Source organism: Alexandromys fortis, unplaced genomic scaffold, assembly GCF_014885135.2.
Source record: "Alexandromys fortis isolate MF-2015 unplaced genomic scaffold, M_Fortis_MF-2015_v1.1 scaffold_13, whole genome shotgun sequence".
Taxonomy (NCBI): domain Eukaryota; kingdom Metazoa; phylum Chordata; class Mammalia; order Rodentia; family Cricetidae; genus Alexandromys; species Alexandromys fortis.
The window spans coordinates 4,896,386-4,911,193 of NW_026067908.1; the positions used below are offsets into that span (position 1 = coordinate 4,896,386).

General features: G+C 50.3%; 1 protein-coding gene across 1 annotated transcript; it reads left to right on the forward strand.

Annotated features, from left to right (window-relative positions):
* Positions 1-6,856: 6,856 nt before the first annotated feature.
* On the forward strand, positions 6,857-14,422 carry Dmrtb1 (DMRT like family B with proline rich C-terminal 1). The gene is made up of 4 exons (XM_050136092.1): positions 6,857-7,427; positions 10,675-10,880; positions 11,953-12,160; positions 14,352-14,422. The coding sequence occupies exons 1-4, from the start codon at positions 6,863-6,865 to the stop codon at positions 14,420-14,422; spliced, it is 1,050 nt and encodes a 349-aa protein (XP_049992049.1). The 5' UTR covers positions 6,857-6,862.
* The last annotated feature ends 386 nt before the right edge of the window (positions 14,423-14,808 follow it).

Genomic DNA, 14,808 nt, shown 5'->3' on the forward strand with positions numbered 1-14,808 from the left:
TTAAAAAGCAGCAGCCCGAGATCCAATCAGCTCTCAACATAAAAACACAAAGCCATCAGTTTGCCTGAATTTCCAAGAAGAGAATAAATAAATCACCATTGAAATTTACCTACGCAAATTGAGACTTGTGTGTGGGAGTAAACTTCTGAGATCTGTTTATTCTGTAGCCCCAGGGTTTCTGCATCACGTCAAGTGAGCACTGATTTAAAAGGTATACAGTTCTTTATTGATATTTTCAAAGCACTATGCAAATTCCTATCACCTTGGGTATATTTTGCCCTTCTGTCTATGAAGTGAACACAGAAGCATTTTGTATTTAACAAGACTAAAATATGTTAACTCAAACAACTTGCTTTGAATAGGATTTTCTTTTACATTATTAATGAAAACATGAAGAATGCCTGGGTGGTTGGGTGTGAAATATGAATACGCGGGTTTTTAGGCCTGATTGTCACCGTCATCTGATGGTCAGACTTAAATTTCATAATGCAGACTTTAACCTTGCAGTCCACGGTATTGTTAAGCTGTGTAACAATGCAGCCTGTGCTCAGACATTTTTGTTCTTTGTTTTTCAAGACAGGGTTTCTCTGTGTAGCGTTGGCTGTACTGGAACTCACTCTGTAGAGCAGGCTGTCCTCAGACTCACAGAGATCTGCCTGTCTCCTGCCTCTGCCTTACAAGTGCTGGGAATGAAGGCATGTTCCAATCATGCCCAGCTTTTTCTTTTTGGTGGTGGTGGCGCTTGAGTCAGGGTCTTGCCATGCAGTTCTGGCTGTCGTGGAAACTGCTATGTAGATTAGACTGGCCTCGAACTTGCAGCAATCCTCATAATCTGCCACTACACCCAAAGCAAGGACTTTAATATATATGCAATAAAATACAATTATCATATATGGAATAAAATACAAATCTATCGATATATCGATACACACACATATACATAAATGTATTTTTCTTTTTGGTGATGGGAACTGAGCCTGGAGCCTCACAGGAGGTAGACAAGCACCCGGTGTACCACTGACCCCTGCCCTTTCCCCCAGAATTTTTGAAAACCCCTACTGAAATTACGATATTTAAAAGACTCTTAAAATCTTTATTTTTGTCAGAATAGCTAACAATTTTCTGTTAAGTATTTTGAGTTATACAGTTATTATAGTAAGCATTTCTGCTCTTGAAAAGCCCATTTAAAATATCCCAATCCTTGAGGTACAGAACTTTAAGAAAAAGTTTGATGTTTTTAACAGGAAAAATAATTCTGTAGCATGATAAATAGAAACAATTTTTTTTCTCAGTCTATTCTGGTGCACACAAATTATTTTATGCAGAAAATTATCCTGTCACTTTTTGGCAAACTGAGAGAGAGCTATTCATTTGCATGTTCTGTTCACTGGCAGTGTGGCATTGCCATGCTCACATAGATTATATTATCCGTGTTCTCGTAGAAGGAAATATAGACAGACACGCTCTTTTGTTTCCTGGCTGCTCAGACCTGAATAATCACACAGAAACTATATTAATTACGACACTCTTTGGTCAATGGCTCAAGCGTCTTTCTAGCTAGCTCTTATATCTTAAGCTAACCCATTTCTATTCATCTGTGTATCACCATGAGGTAGTGGCCTACTGGTAAGGTAAGGTTCCCTCGGGCATCTTTCTCCTTTGGTAGCTACATGGCATCTCCTTGACTCCGCCTACTTTTTCTCTATATTTCTGTTCAATTTCCCGCCTGGCGTTGTTCTGCTAAGCTATCGGCTGAAACAGCTTTATTCATCAGCCAATAAAGCAACACATATACAGAAGGACATCCCTCATCAGGGAAACAAGGTTTTGGAATAGCTAAAGCAAAAGAGGGTAGGTTCCATAGCAACTCCAAAAAGGAATGGTCCAAACCTCCTCCATCAGGATAATCTTGCTGGGGTGGGATGGGGAGGTGATTCAGTCAATAAAGTGCTTGCCATGCAAGCATGAGCCCTGAGTTTGGATGCTCAGCACCCATGTAAAAAGCCAAGGGCGCATGCCTTGATCCCAGGTCTCAGGAGACAAAGATGGGAAGACCCCCAGAGCTTGCTGGCCAGAGAGTCTGGCTGAATTAGTGAGCTCCAGGTTCAGCACGAGCCCCTGTCTCAAAAAATAAGGTGGTGAGTGATCGAGGAAGATACCCAATGCCTACCCTACCTCTGTCTTCCACACACACGCACACATTCACACACAAACACATACACACACACAAAGATGTACATACGTACACATACACATAAATAAAAACATTTTTTTTTAAAAAGTAGCCCTAGGCATTGCCTAGTATTAGAATCAAACCTGTTTCCTGTCCCTTTCCAGAAGGCACATTCAGCATTAGTGGCCATGGTGGGGACCAGCTTCCTCCTGTTATTTCTTTTTTTTTTTTTTTTTTTAGTTTTTCGAGACAGGGTTTCTCTGTAGCTTTGGAGCCTGTCCTGGCACTAGCTCTCGTAGACCAGGCTGGCCTCGAACTCACAGAGATCCGCCTGCCTCTGCCTCCCGAGTGCTGGGATTAAAGGCGTGCGCCACCACTGCCCGGCTCTCCTGTTATTTCTTAAGTCTGCTCTCACCTTTTGCCATGAGCATCAATGCCTAGACAAGCGCTCTGGGCATCAGCTGAAAAGCCGAGTCTCCCCACTCATTCTGTTTGTTTGGGTCTCTGTTGGGCTCTGTAAACAGTGCTTCCACTGTGTCTTTGTGCTGACCGTCACAAGTCCAGTACAAAGCTGCGCTTCAGGCTTTGTCGCCGCCATTCACACCCACTGGGTTGTCCAAACAAACACTCATCTAGCTCAAACTGCCTCGTGCAGCTCCTGCAGCTGGTATTCAATGGATTCTGGATTCTGCCTGCTCAGCCGCAGCACCGCTCGGAATGAGCTGAGGCCTGTCTTTGCAGCTCCCCTCCATCAGCTGCTATGACTTGAATGAGTAAGACAGATAACGTCACCTCCCTCAAAGTACAATCCACCTGGCTCTCTGGGCCCAGTATCACACAGAGCTCTGAAGGCTGTAACTTGCTATAGTCTGGCTAGGGTGGGAGGCATCTGAATTCCCCCAGCAACTGAACCTAGGGACAAGAAGTCAACGGATCACGCCTGCCACCAGCTTGAGTGTTCCCCTAAGCTTTTTTTTTCCTTTCTTTTTTTGGTCTGATATGTGAGGATGAGCCCCCCCCCCCAGGACTAGTGCCCCCACGCTGTGAAGGATGCACGGTCCCAGGCATCCAGCCTCGGAGTGCCCTGTTCAGTTCTTGACACCGGAGTCCCCGAAGCAATGTTTTTTTTTAGGTTTCATTTTCAATCTCAAGGTCAGTGAAAAAAATTAGACAATTTGAAATTGTGTGGAAGAAAGAGTTGCTGCCCTTTGTCTAAGGGATATGTTTAAAATCTGAGATGAAAACAGTGCTAGGTTGGGCAGACAAACCTAGGCATCTGGACCATGACTCCTCCTTTTATTTTTTCCTTGACTTTTCGAGACAGGGTTTCTCTGTGTAGCTCTGGCTGTCCTGGAACTCACTCTGCAGACCAGGTTGGCTTTGAACTCAGAGATCTGCCTGCCTCTTCCTCCCAACTGCTGGGGTTAAAGGCATGTGCTGCCTCCTCCTGGCTAAAACCTAGACTCTTTAAATGATGCCGACTACCTGCTAAATTCCTGGAGTGACTCATAACCCAAGGAACATGCTCTTGTGGACTTACAAAGATGAAGAATGCTTTTTTTTTTTTTTTTTTTTTTCTGAACGAGCAAAGATTTTTCTGAATCCCCATTCAGCTCTCTAGAGTCCAAGGAGCACAGAACCGCAACAACTTCTTACCCCCAGGCAGGGGGAGAAATGCTACATAGTGTTGCAATCTGAGACTCAGGAAAATCTAGGCCGCCTGCCCTGGCATCACCAGAAAGATTTCAGAACAGGGGAGTGAAAATTACACAGAAGTTAGCTAACTAGCAAGCACAAATATCTCCTTAAATAGAGATGATCCTACCAAAAGCTCCAGACGACACCCCGCAAGAGCGCCCAAGATTTTTACCAAAACAAATTATGAATATTTAACGTCTCTGATCGATGCTTGTAGCTGGACCTGGCTGTAATCAAAACTACAGAGGAGCTTAAGTCAACTGGATCGGAGTTCAGGGCCTAGCTGGGCTACTGAGCCAGCTCCAGGGCAGCCTGAGTGATTTCTCTAGAGTCTACCCGAGGAAAGAAGGAAGAAGGGAGGGAGTCAGGGAAAAAAGGAAGAGAAAGGAAAAGGAAAAGGCGGGACTATAGCTGGAAATTTTGCCAGGCGTGCAGGAGCCCTGCTTCCATTTCCCATGTTTGTGCCAGCTTTTCCAAGATCTGAATTGCTTTACAGAGATAGCTGAATTCGTGAGCGTTAAAACAGCCCAGACTCTCTCCCGGCGGTGGTGGCGCACACCTTTAGTCCCAGCACTTCGGAGGCAGAGCAGGCGGATCTATATGAGTTTGAGGCCAGCCTGGTTTACAGAGCGAGTTCCAGGAGAATCAGGACTATACAGAGAAACCCTGTCTCGGAAACAAACAAACAAATGAACAAACCCAAAGTAAAAACAGCCCAGACTTCACATCGGGAGGCTCTGGCCACTTTGTGCCAGGTCTTTCTCTACCTGGGTCAGGGACTAGTCAGATTCTCTGGCTCAGCCGTGGCCATCACATCGGATAAAATCATCCTTTTCTGAGACGCGCTGAGTTTCTACACCAGTGGGCGGTCTCTGGGGTAGATATTCTCAAAGCCGACAGGTTTTTGAAGTGGTGGTTGTAAAAAACCACAGTGATCTTGCAGCTTTGGTATTTGCACCTTCCAGAACGTGGGCGACGCCGAGCACGCTGTAACTGGGGGGAGGAGGGACACTGGAAGTGTGCAGACCGGCAGTAAATTGGAGTCGCCCTCGCTGGCAAGTTGTCTAACCACCGATCCCACAGCCGAGAGGCCTCTGCCAGGAGCCTGAGCTTTTGTTCATAGGGTCACAGCGGTGCGTTCTCCAGAGGGCAAATGGGCAGAGGCTGCCCAAGTCCCAGAGGGATTTCTGCAGAGGTTCCAGACTACGGCAGCCAGAGTTAGGATGGCCACTGCGGGACCGCAGCTGGGATACTTCCTATAGTCAATGCTTCACACACGGAGTAAAAATTCTGGCTCAAAAAATTTAAGGCTTTGGCGAAGCTCTAGGGAATCTGCACTGTGTAGTGACATATATTCCCACTTTTTGGTCATTTAGCTTTGATCTTGTCAACACAGTCAGTCTGCTTCTGACTCTCTGAGTTGGCCTGGTTACCATTTAAAGCACTGCCTGTCTTTAGGTTTTGAAAACCTTTTGAAAGACACCATAGATATTTCTTTAAAAAATAAATAAATAAAGCCAAAGCCAGGGTGTAACGGCAGGTGCCTTTAATCTCAGCCTTCTGTTGGCGGAGTCTTCAGATCTACGTGAGTTCAAGACCAACCTGGTTTACATAGTGAGTTCCTGAACAGCCAGAGCTATATAGCGAGACGCTGTCTCAAACAAACAAAAACCCCTAAGTTCTTTTTGTTTGTTTTGTTTTTTTAAATGACAGCTTGTGTGAGTTTGGGTTATTAGAGATTTTAAAATGGAAATATTGTGTGTGTTGTGTACATGCGCGTGCGTGTATGCATGCGCATGCGCACAATGCTGTTTTTGTCTTTTGGGTGGGATTATTCTGAAAAGTTTGGCACTTCCCTTTGCTGAGACTGAATGGACTGGAGTCCATTCTTTGTCACAAGCCCAGCAAACTGTCAATCTGCGACTCCTCATAATATCTGTAGTTTCTGGGTGTAGATGCCATCTGGGAGGTGCCAGTCACCCCTCGCTAGGTCTGCGCACACCTTGCTGCGTGCACCACCCCGAATCAGCAGATATCTCAGGAAGGTTCTTGAAGATGTTTATTTATATTGTCCCTTTTTCTGAAAGAAGTTATGTACCATGTGAAACAGGAAACACATACGTGTACACAGGCACACACTAAATTCAAACTAGTGCCAGAATATCTTGTTTCTTTTACTTTAGACCTTTTTTTTGCCTTTTTTTTCCCTCAAAGACAGGATTTCTCTGTGTAACAGCCATGGTTATCCAGGAACTCAAAGAGATCTGCCTGCCTCTGCTTCCCGGGTGCTGGAATTAAAGTCGTGAGGCGGCGTCACTACGCTCCGCTATTCTAGAATATTATTTCGCACATATTTCAGATACGGGTGCCTCACAGAATTTCTGTAAGGCCATGCCTGTAAGCAACCACCACACTGCACTAAGTTCCAAAGAATATTCCGAAAGCATGACTGCTCCTTTTTCTGCAGAGGAGACGAGAGCCGAAGCAGACACTTCAGGGAGAGAACCGTAGCGTCCCCTGGGATTTCATGTCGAATGGGTTCACTATAACAGCTCTGTTTCTCGCGAGTTTTAAAAGCCTGGACCGTTGAGTAGTCCGCCTTTTTTCAAAAAAAAAAAAAATTCAAACTATTGTCCAGTTACATTTTGGCGGGAACAGAAAGTTTGAAAATTCAAGCGCCAAAGACTTCAAATAACGCACACGACATACATGCAGTAAGTATTCCATTTTTAATTTATTCAGTACCCCACTACCCAATAAATACATAAATACACAGAAATATTGGACTTTTGCACCCCTCCAAAAGAGGGGAAAATGCAAGAGTCCTATTGCAGTTCCGGGGACACTCTGCGAGCTGTTTTGTTACAAGTGTATCAATGTCCCCAGCACCAGGGACTTGTGGGACACCGCTCACTGCCGCTTCACTCGCTCTGCAGCTTTCGGAGGTGGTGGTCGTGTTTGGAAGCTGAGTTCGCCAGGCTGGACGACAAGATGTTTCGCACCCCCAAGTGCTCACGGTGCCGGAACCATGGCTATCTGGTGCCAGTCAAGGGCCACGCGGGCAAGTGTCGCTGGAAGCAGTGCATCTGCGACAAGTGCTACCTGATCACCGAGCGCCAGAAGATCATGGCTGCCCACAAGGTGCTCAAGACCCAAGCTGCCGAGGAGCAGGAGGTGACCACGGGCACCCAGGGGCCCCAGCTGCCTCCCCGGGCTCCGGTGGCGGCGGCCACGGCGGCCGCCTCCTCCAGCTCGAGCATTTGCCCACTGCCCAGGGTGGCTCCGGGAGGCTCCCGGCCAGGCCCCGTGGTCACCTGCTTCCTCGAGAGGCCCCCGCCGGTCCGCAGCCCGGGTCTGAGCGCCTTCCAGCGGGTCCCAGGCGGCCGCCCGGGCCCCAGCACCTTCCAGTCTGGCCTGGGGGTTCCCGGGGGACCGCACGACCGTCCCTCGGCGTGGCTGCCCCAGGGCAGCCTGCAGGTGCCCAGGCCCGAGCCCTACGGCCCCGAGCAGCGCCTGCCAGTGCGGCCCGTGCCCCGACTGCCGTTCACCGACTACGGTAAGCCCGGCCTCGTGCAGCCGACGGTTCCTCGGGCCTGCTTCAGGTCCGCAGCCTCCGGCTCTAAGCTGGCGTCTCAGACTGATGCCGGGGTGGGGAGGGCGCCTTCCCCAGGTGAGCCTGCTTTGAGGACAAGGATCAGGGTGGGTGGCTTCTGATGGCAACGGGGAAAGGCTGGTGGGAGAGAGTAGCCGGTGGTTATGTCGTGATGCAGTTTTCTGCTCTTTGTGCTTTTGCAAGTAAAGATGGCAGCTGGGCAGCGTAGGCTGTGGCGCCTTTCTCTGTCCCCTCTGGGGAAGACAGGGCCTCCCGCGCTTGCATGTCATCCCCTCCCCCTCCCAAGCCTAGCCCTCTTGCACCTGCGTGCGTGTCCCCCCCTCCCCCCACCGCCCGCCTGCCATTTTCTCCTACTGTAGACTCTTTTTGTACTTGTTTCTGGACTGCGCTTGCGCCCCTTCTCTCGCCTGGCAGAGCCTCAAAGTTTCTCCTAACCTAATGCACCTGCACCCACTTTTTCTGTTTCACCAGATATGCTTGAGCATTAAGCATTTTTTGCAAATGGCGAGAGGGAAAGGTTGGACCTTAAGAGGTTGCCGCTTCGCCGGGTGGTGGTGGTGGCGCACGACTTTAATCCCTGCACTCGGGAGGCAGAGGCAGGCGGATCTCTGTGAATTCGAGGCCAGCCTGGTCTACAGGAGCTAGTTCCAGGACGGGAGCCAAAAGCTACGGAGAAACCTTGTCTCGAAAATCCAAAAAAAAAAAAAAAAAGAAAGAAAGAAAGAAAAGAGGTTGCGGCTTTTTTTTCCCCTCGCCTCTCTTTGCCATGTTGCTTTCACAGTTAAAGTACAATTTTTTTCTTCTTTTTAAAAATAATTTATTTGTAATGCATTGGTTTTTGCCCGCATGTATGCCTGTGTGAGGGTGTCGGATCCCCTAGAATTACAGATAGTTGTGAGCTGCCCGGGAATCGAGCCCCGGTCCTCTGGAAGAGCAGCCAATGCTCTTAACGGCTAAGCCGTCGTCTCTCCAGCCCCTAAAGTTTCAGGTAATGGAGCTTTTGAAGCGCTTGGGAAATGGTCCTTTAAGATGCAGGTGTGGTTTTGGCACTTCCCGTATGACAGTAGAAAGGGCTCAAAGTGCGAGTGGGCCGGTTGTTCGGGTGTAACCGTGGACACCATTCTTCCTTCAGTGCCAGATTCTCAGAAATGGACGCCAATGTTCTGCTAGCGTTTCCGCTTTCTGGGACTTTGTAAGAAATCTGTCTCCCGGGGAACTAGCTGTTTGATGAGGAAGGAGAGGCCTAAAGCAGCCATCCTACAAGAGTATACCTTTGTTCCCGCCTCTCAACAAACGGAAATTTAAAGTGTGCTGAACACAAGCGGTCCGAAGAGGTGGGGAGAAGGCAGGCCCTTGTGGCTAATCCCAGCACGCGTGGAGAAGTCAGAGGCAGCTTTGATGAACTGGGATGGAGCTCAGGTTGTCAGGCTTGGTGGCAGGTGACTTTACCTGCTAAGCCCTCTTGCTGGCCCCGGTGATGGGGGAGGAGCACCTCTGGGTGCATCTGGGAGGCATTTCCAGAGAGGCTTTACCAAGTGGCAGAGGTGGGTCCTGAATGTGGGAGCCAGCATCTCATAGCCTAGGTCTCGGATAGGGTGAAAGGTGGTCAAGAGAAAGGATGTTGGCCGTCCTTCTCCTTCTTGATGCTTCCTGGGTGAAGGGAGCTGGGCAGCAGTGGCTTCACCTGGTACAGCCTCGTACCAGAATGTCCTGCCTCACGGGGAGTCACAGACGGTGGTGCCAACAGCCCCAGGCTGTGAGTCGAAACCAGCCACCCCTTCTTTCAACTGCCCTGGGTATCTGGCACGCTGACTAGGACCCTTCCTTGCCTCCTGGAATCCTGTCCTGAGGGATAATGCTCTCTGAAGGATCCTATTGGTCAGTGTAGAGAGCTCTAGTGGTCAGCTGGATCCAACCAAGGTCTGTAGATGGGTGAAAGGAGTGTGGACGAATAGTCAAGGACAGTGGGGTTAAAAAGGAATAGGAGAGGGCTGGAGAGATGGCTCAGAGGTTAACAGCACTGGCTGCTCTTCTAGAGGTCCTGAGTTCAATTCCCAGCAACCACATGGTGGCTCACAACCATCTGTAATGAGATCTGGTGCCCTCTTATGGTGTACAGGCATACTGAGATCTGATGCCCTCTTCTGGCCTGCAGGCATACTGAGATCTGGTGCCCTCTTCTGGCCTGCAGGCATACTGAGATCTGGTGCCCTCTTCTGGCCTGCAGGCATAAATGCAGACAGGATACTATATACTAAATAAATAAATCTTTTGGGAAAAAGTGAATAGGAGAGAGGCAGTGTCTGCGGTGGGAGCTCTTGGGGTGTGCTGTCCACACCTGCACTACAGGAGCAGAAATTGAAGCAGAGTCCAGTGATGAGTGGGAACCACCACACAATGACTCGGACCGGCCCAGTGGTGCAGTAGCACTGTGGGACACCGGGACCACCGCCAAAGCCAGACCAAAGCCAGATGCCCCCTCCCCCAATGTCAAACCAAGGAGGGAATGGAGGATTCCACTGCTCCTCCCAGCACAGGTGTCCGGAGCTCACTCTGGGAGATGGGTGTCACTGTTAGTGCTGGGTGGCAGATACTGTAGACTCAACGTGCCGAGCACAGGTGACGGCTGAGGGCTCAGTTCTAGATGGGACCCCTCTGTCACCTCCACCAGATCCCAGGGGATATCGTGAAGAGGAGCTGGAACCGCGAGCCTGGGGGAGGGGTGGGCACGGAGGGCATCACTTGGCTTAGTTCTCACTAATGTACGGCAGCCTGCTTTACAAGATGAGGTTCATGCGAACCTCTCACCCTGCTCTTCTGAGGATCTCTGGGCAAGTGCTCGTTGCTGAGCAAGGGAGAGACACTTTTTAATTCAGTGGTGTGGCCTCCCATGTTCCTGTAAGTCACCCTAGTTAATCTTACTGGCTCGCACGCAGTAAAGAGACATTGAAGCAGAAAGGGGACAGATGGCGAAAGGATCCGTGAGAACGACAGGGAATGAGGGGACGTGGGGATGAGCATGATCCAAATATGTCATATACACATGTATAAAAGTATAATGAAGGCCAGTGTGGCGGGTAACGCGAGATGCCTTTAGTCGGTGATGCCCATCTTGCGACGACCCTGGAGACAGCAATACACTGCTTGGTTCCTTGGATTTGTGTTAACATGTCTCTCTTTGTCTTCTTAGGGCATCCTCTGAGATTCAGCTCTGATCACGTGGTGGGAGCCGGGTACCCTGAGAGAGAGCCTTTCAACCAGTGCCCTGCCTGTGTCCCCATGCCATCCTACCAGCCCTTCCCGCTGGATGGTCAGGATGCCTCCTCAGCTGTGGGGATCCCGCAGCATAGAAGCTTCCGTCATGTCTCCTGTAGCCCCTACCACGGAGGCAGCTTGGTAAATTGGAGCCCAAATCCTTTCCAAGTTCACCCTTATCCCAGGCGCCCTCGCCACTTTCACTGGTCCTCAGTCCCAGAGAGCCAGTTGTCATGAGGGAGGGCTCACACAGGTGGACCTGCACCACGAGGCGGGGGGCTGTGGTGTCTGCTTCTCAGAGCTGGAGACCAAAAGGCACTGGGATCCCAGGGGTAACCATGAACTTTAGCTCACACGATCCAGCTGCTAGAAAGACCTTTGTTCTGCTGAGCATCAATGCCATAGATCTCATGAATGAGACGTGGGGATTCAGGACCCTTAGCTGGTCGGTATGGCTTCAGAGATGCCCAGCTTCAAGCCCAGGTATTTTCTGCTATCCCGAGTGTGTCCCAGAGGTAGAGAAAACCTGGCTCTTGACTCTGATGGCACATTTACTGCCCAGCCTGAAAGGTGTGGGTGCTCCCTTTGCCCCCTGCTACAATCCAGGACGGCAGGTGCCCACCAGCCTACAGACAAAGAGAGGCTGTGACCAAGGGGAGCCTAGAGCACACCGTCTGCTCACACGGAAGCCTCAACTTGGCATCCAGGGCAGGGTTCTGACTGATAGGTCTACGGGACACTTTCATTGTTAAGTGTATGATTCCAGTCTGTATTTGGGGCTGAGCTGTCCCACTGGCCCCAGGCAGAAGCTGTGTTCCAAGGGGAGGCTTGGCAGAGAGATTGGAATTAGAGTGCTGACAGATTCCTTCCCGCCCCTGTCACGTCTGGGTCACACCTAAGAGCCAGTAGGTTATTTCCACCCATGTGCTGCTGCCCTCAACACATCCCAGTGACATCCCTTTGCCCTTGCCTGCACACTGCGGCCATGCCCCCTCTTTCCCAAGAGATCCCAGCCACTGGAGTTGGACAAGCCTAGGGAGCAAGTCCTGCACCCTGGGGAGTTATGCTCTCCAAAATCCCTTAGGGAAAGCCCCCAGGCACAGCTAAGATGTGGCTGCATTCCTGCTTGCCTGCGTTAGAGAAACAAAAGATGCGCTGCCCAGCCAGCCTGGCTCACCGTCTCCCTCTCTGCCTCTCCTGTGTGTCCATGCAGGTGTCGGAACCAGCCCGAGACCTCCAGCCAACCTACTGCTCACCGCCGCCACCGCCGCTCCCACCTGCACCGTCGCAGCCAGAGCAGCCCCCGCTCCTCCCACCTAACTACCTCTCTGCTCTCCACATCCTGCCGCCGCCACCGCCACCACCTTCTCCACCGTCGTTCTCACTGACCATCCTGTATGACAGAGACGCGGAGAATACCAGTAAGAGACCAATATTCCTGCCTCCAGATGAGCTGGGAAGACGTTGTGGAGAAGAGGTCGCCTGAAGTGGGGGTGGAGACAGGGGTCTTGCGCCGAGCTCTTTCCCATAGCCCTCTGGTAGTCTGTAAGCGTGCACACAGGGAGGTTCGAGTGATTAGAAGGGGCTTCCGTCTGACCTCATGTGTATGTGTTGTATGGAGATGGCTTGTTTGTTCCCGGCTGCTCGGACCCAAAATAACCACACAGAAATGATATTATTTCCAGTGCTGTTTGGTCAGTAGCTTAAGCGTATTTCTGGCTAACTCTTATATCCTACACTAACCCATCTCCATTAATCTGTGTATCGCCATATGGCTATGGCTTACTGGCAAAGTTTTGGCATGTCTGTCTCTGGCAGAGGCTCCATGACTTCCCTCTGACTCTGCCTTCTTTCTCCCAGCACACAGCCTAGCTTTCCCCGCCTAGTTCTGTTCTGCCCTGCCATAGGCTCAAAGAAGTTCTTTATCAGGGGTAATCACAGCACACAGAGGGGAATCCCACATCAGGTAGGACTAACTCTTTCCCCTTAACAGTGAGGTGAGGTGTGGAAGAAGTGTGCTCCTGGTGTGCTCAGTAGATCAGAGGCCTCCAGACTTTTGATCAAGGAGGGCCTGACAGCCACAGCAGGAGCCACTCTGGAGACACCACTGCTGCCATCCCCCAGTGGGATGATGGGAGCTAGAGAGTCTGCCATTGCTGCCTGGGAGACCTGAGCACGGAACCTCAGGCAACCCCCCCCCCATAGCACTGCCCACCCTCAGGGTCAGCAGGCCTTCGGGATTTAGGAGTACTTTTTAATTTCTTTTTAGAAAATTGATATTATTTTTTTGCTCATGAACCTGTATGTTTGTATATGGGGGGGGGTGAGCATCCACATACATGAGCAGAAGAGAACCTTGGCTATTACCTTCAGGAACATTCCATCTCCTTTGAGACAGGGTGTCTCATTGTCACTGTCCTGGAGCTCACCAATGAGGTTAGAGCAGCTGCAGGGAGATTCCTGGCCGCTGTGCTTCTCAGGGCTTCCAGGGAGCAGACTCGAGTTCTCTTGCTGGGAAGCAGGCACTTCAGCGACTGAGCCATCTCCCCAGCCCTGTGCAGTTTTTCTTCCTTTTAAAAATTCTACTTTAAAAGCTTATTTCTTGTGAATGTGTGACTGCAGGTGCACATGACGGTCCGGGGACGACTCCGAGCCCCTGCTCCTGAGTCCTCTCTCCAACACACCATTTCTTTATTTTGTTTCTGGCTTTGTTTTGTTTGGGGGGGGCCTTTTGGCTTTAATGCTTCTTTTTATTTTCTTTTTAGATTTTTTTTTTAATTTGTGTGTGTTTGCGGCATGTGTGCAGATGCCTGTAGTGGCCAGCAGAGGGCATCAGGTCCCCTGGAGCTGGAGTTGCAGGCAGTTAGTGGTCCCACATAGAGGCTGAGCACTGAACTCAGATCCTCCACGAGAGCAGCAAATGCTCTTAACCCCTGAGCCACCTCTCCAGCCCAGCTTCAAACTCTCTAAGGCTTCATTCCTTTCCGGCTTCTGGGCCTCCTGTGCTTTGGAAAAAAACGTTGCCAGATTCAAAGAGCTCTTAAATATAATTATCAAAACTATCCAATGAGCTGGGTGAGCCTGGTGCTATGCGGTTTTACTGAAAAGGAAGCTGAGGCCCGTGGCACACTTGCCTTGTGGCTGGTATAGGATGGCTTGAAGCTCGCTGGTTGGTGGCCTGAGCATCCACTTTGTTCTGGCGTGTACTGTTTATGGGACCTTAGACGAACTCTTCTGTGGCTCTTCAGGTCCAGCACCTGCCAAAGAGGACAGGTAGTGGCCTCTGCCTCGTGAGACTCTTCTGAGGGTAAACTACAGGCAAAAGGCAGGCAGTGAGGCATTCGTGAAACTCGCCGCCCCTTGCTGCTCGCCCATTGCCCATTGTCACAGAAGGGCAAGTGGAGGTTCGTAGCTGGGAGTCAGCAGCAATGAGAAGCCAGGCTGGATGGAGGACACAAAGCTGTTCGTGTGGCCAAGGCTAGAAGTCAGTCTATACGACAGACAGCAAAGGGTAGCAGAGCCACTGTCCACAGGGGCCTTGTAGAAAATCTGCATCTGGCAACTGGTGATTCAGCTTCATTCTAAACCCACTGCTTTCCTTGTCCTTTACAGATGACCAGGAAGCAAAGGCAGAGGTGCCCAGCCAGTCCAGCCAGCGCTCCTCCCAGGAGCACTCTTCCTAGGAGCAGTCCAGCTAAAGCACAGGCCACCTCAAGGGCCACTTGGGCGGGGAGGGGCATATATGGCAACGATTATTTTTTTTTTTCACTTGCGTTCATGTTATATAGCGAGGAAGGATATGGATAGGTGTAAAATGGCAGCAGCTAATTCCGATTTCAAGGTGGGAGGATGCATGCGGTTTCCAAGGTTCTCTGGCTCCTGTGTAGATGTTGAAGTGGTGTACGAGGGGAGAGAGTGTCCGGGTGGAGCAGGACCTTTGAAGAGTGGGGGCTGGTGAAACACAAGTTTAGGAATGAATTTAACCATCCTGGGCCATGCCACTTATGAAATTCACCTCTACAGGTGGCCTCTGATTTCCCCAGGCCTCACGCAGGGCAGAAGGCACCAT

Coding starts and splice junctions, on each gene's coding strand:
- Dmrtb1 (XM_050136092.1), top strand. CDS start 6,863: ATGTTTCGCACCCCCAAGTGCTCACGGTGCCGGAACCATGGCTATCTG. Junction 7,428..10,674: donor ACTGCCGTTCACCGACTACG/GTAAGCCCGGCC, acceptor TTGTCTTCTTAG/GGCATCCTCTGAGATTCAGC. Junction 12,161..14,351: donor CAGAGACGCGGAGAATACCA/GTAAGAGACCAA, acceptor TGTCCTTTACAG/ATGACCAGGAAGCAAAGGCA.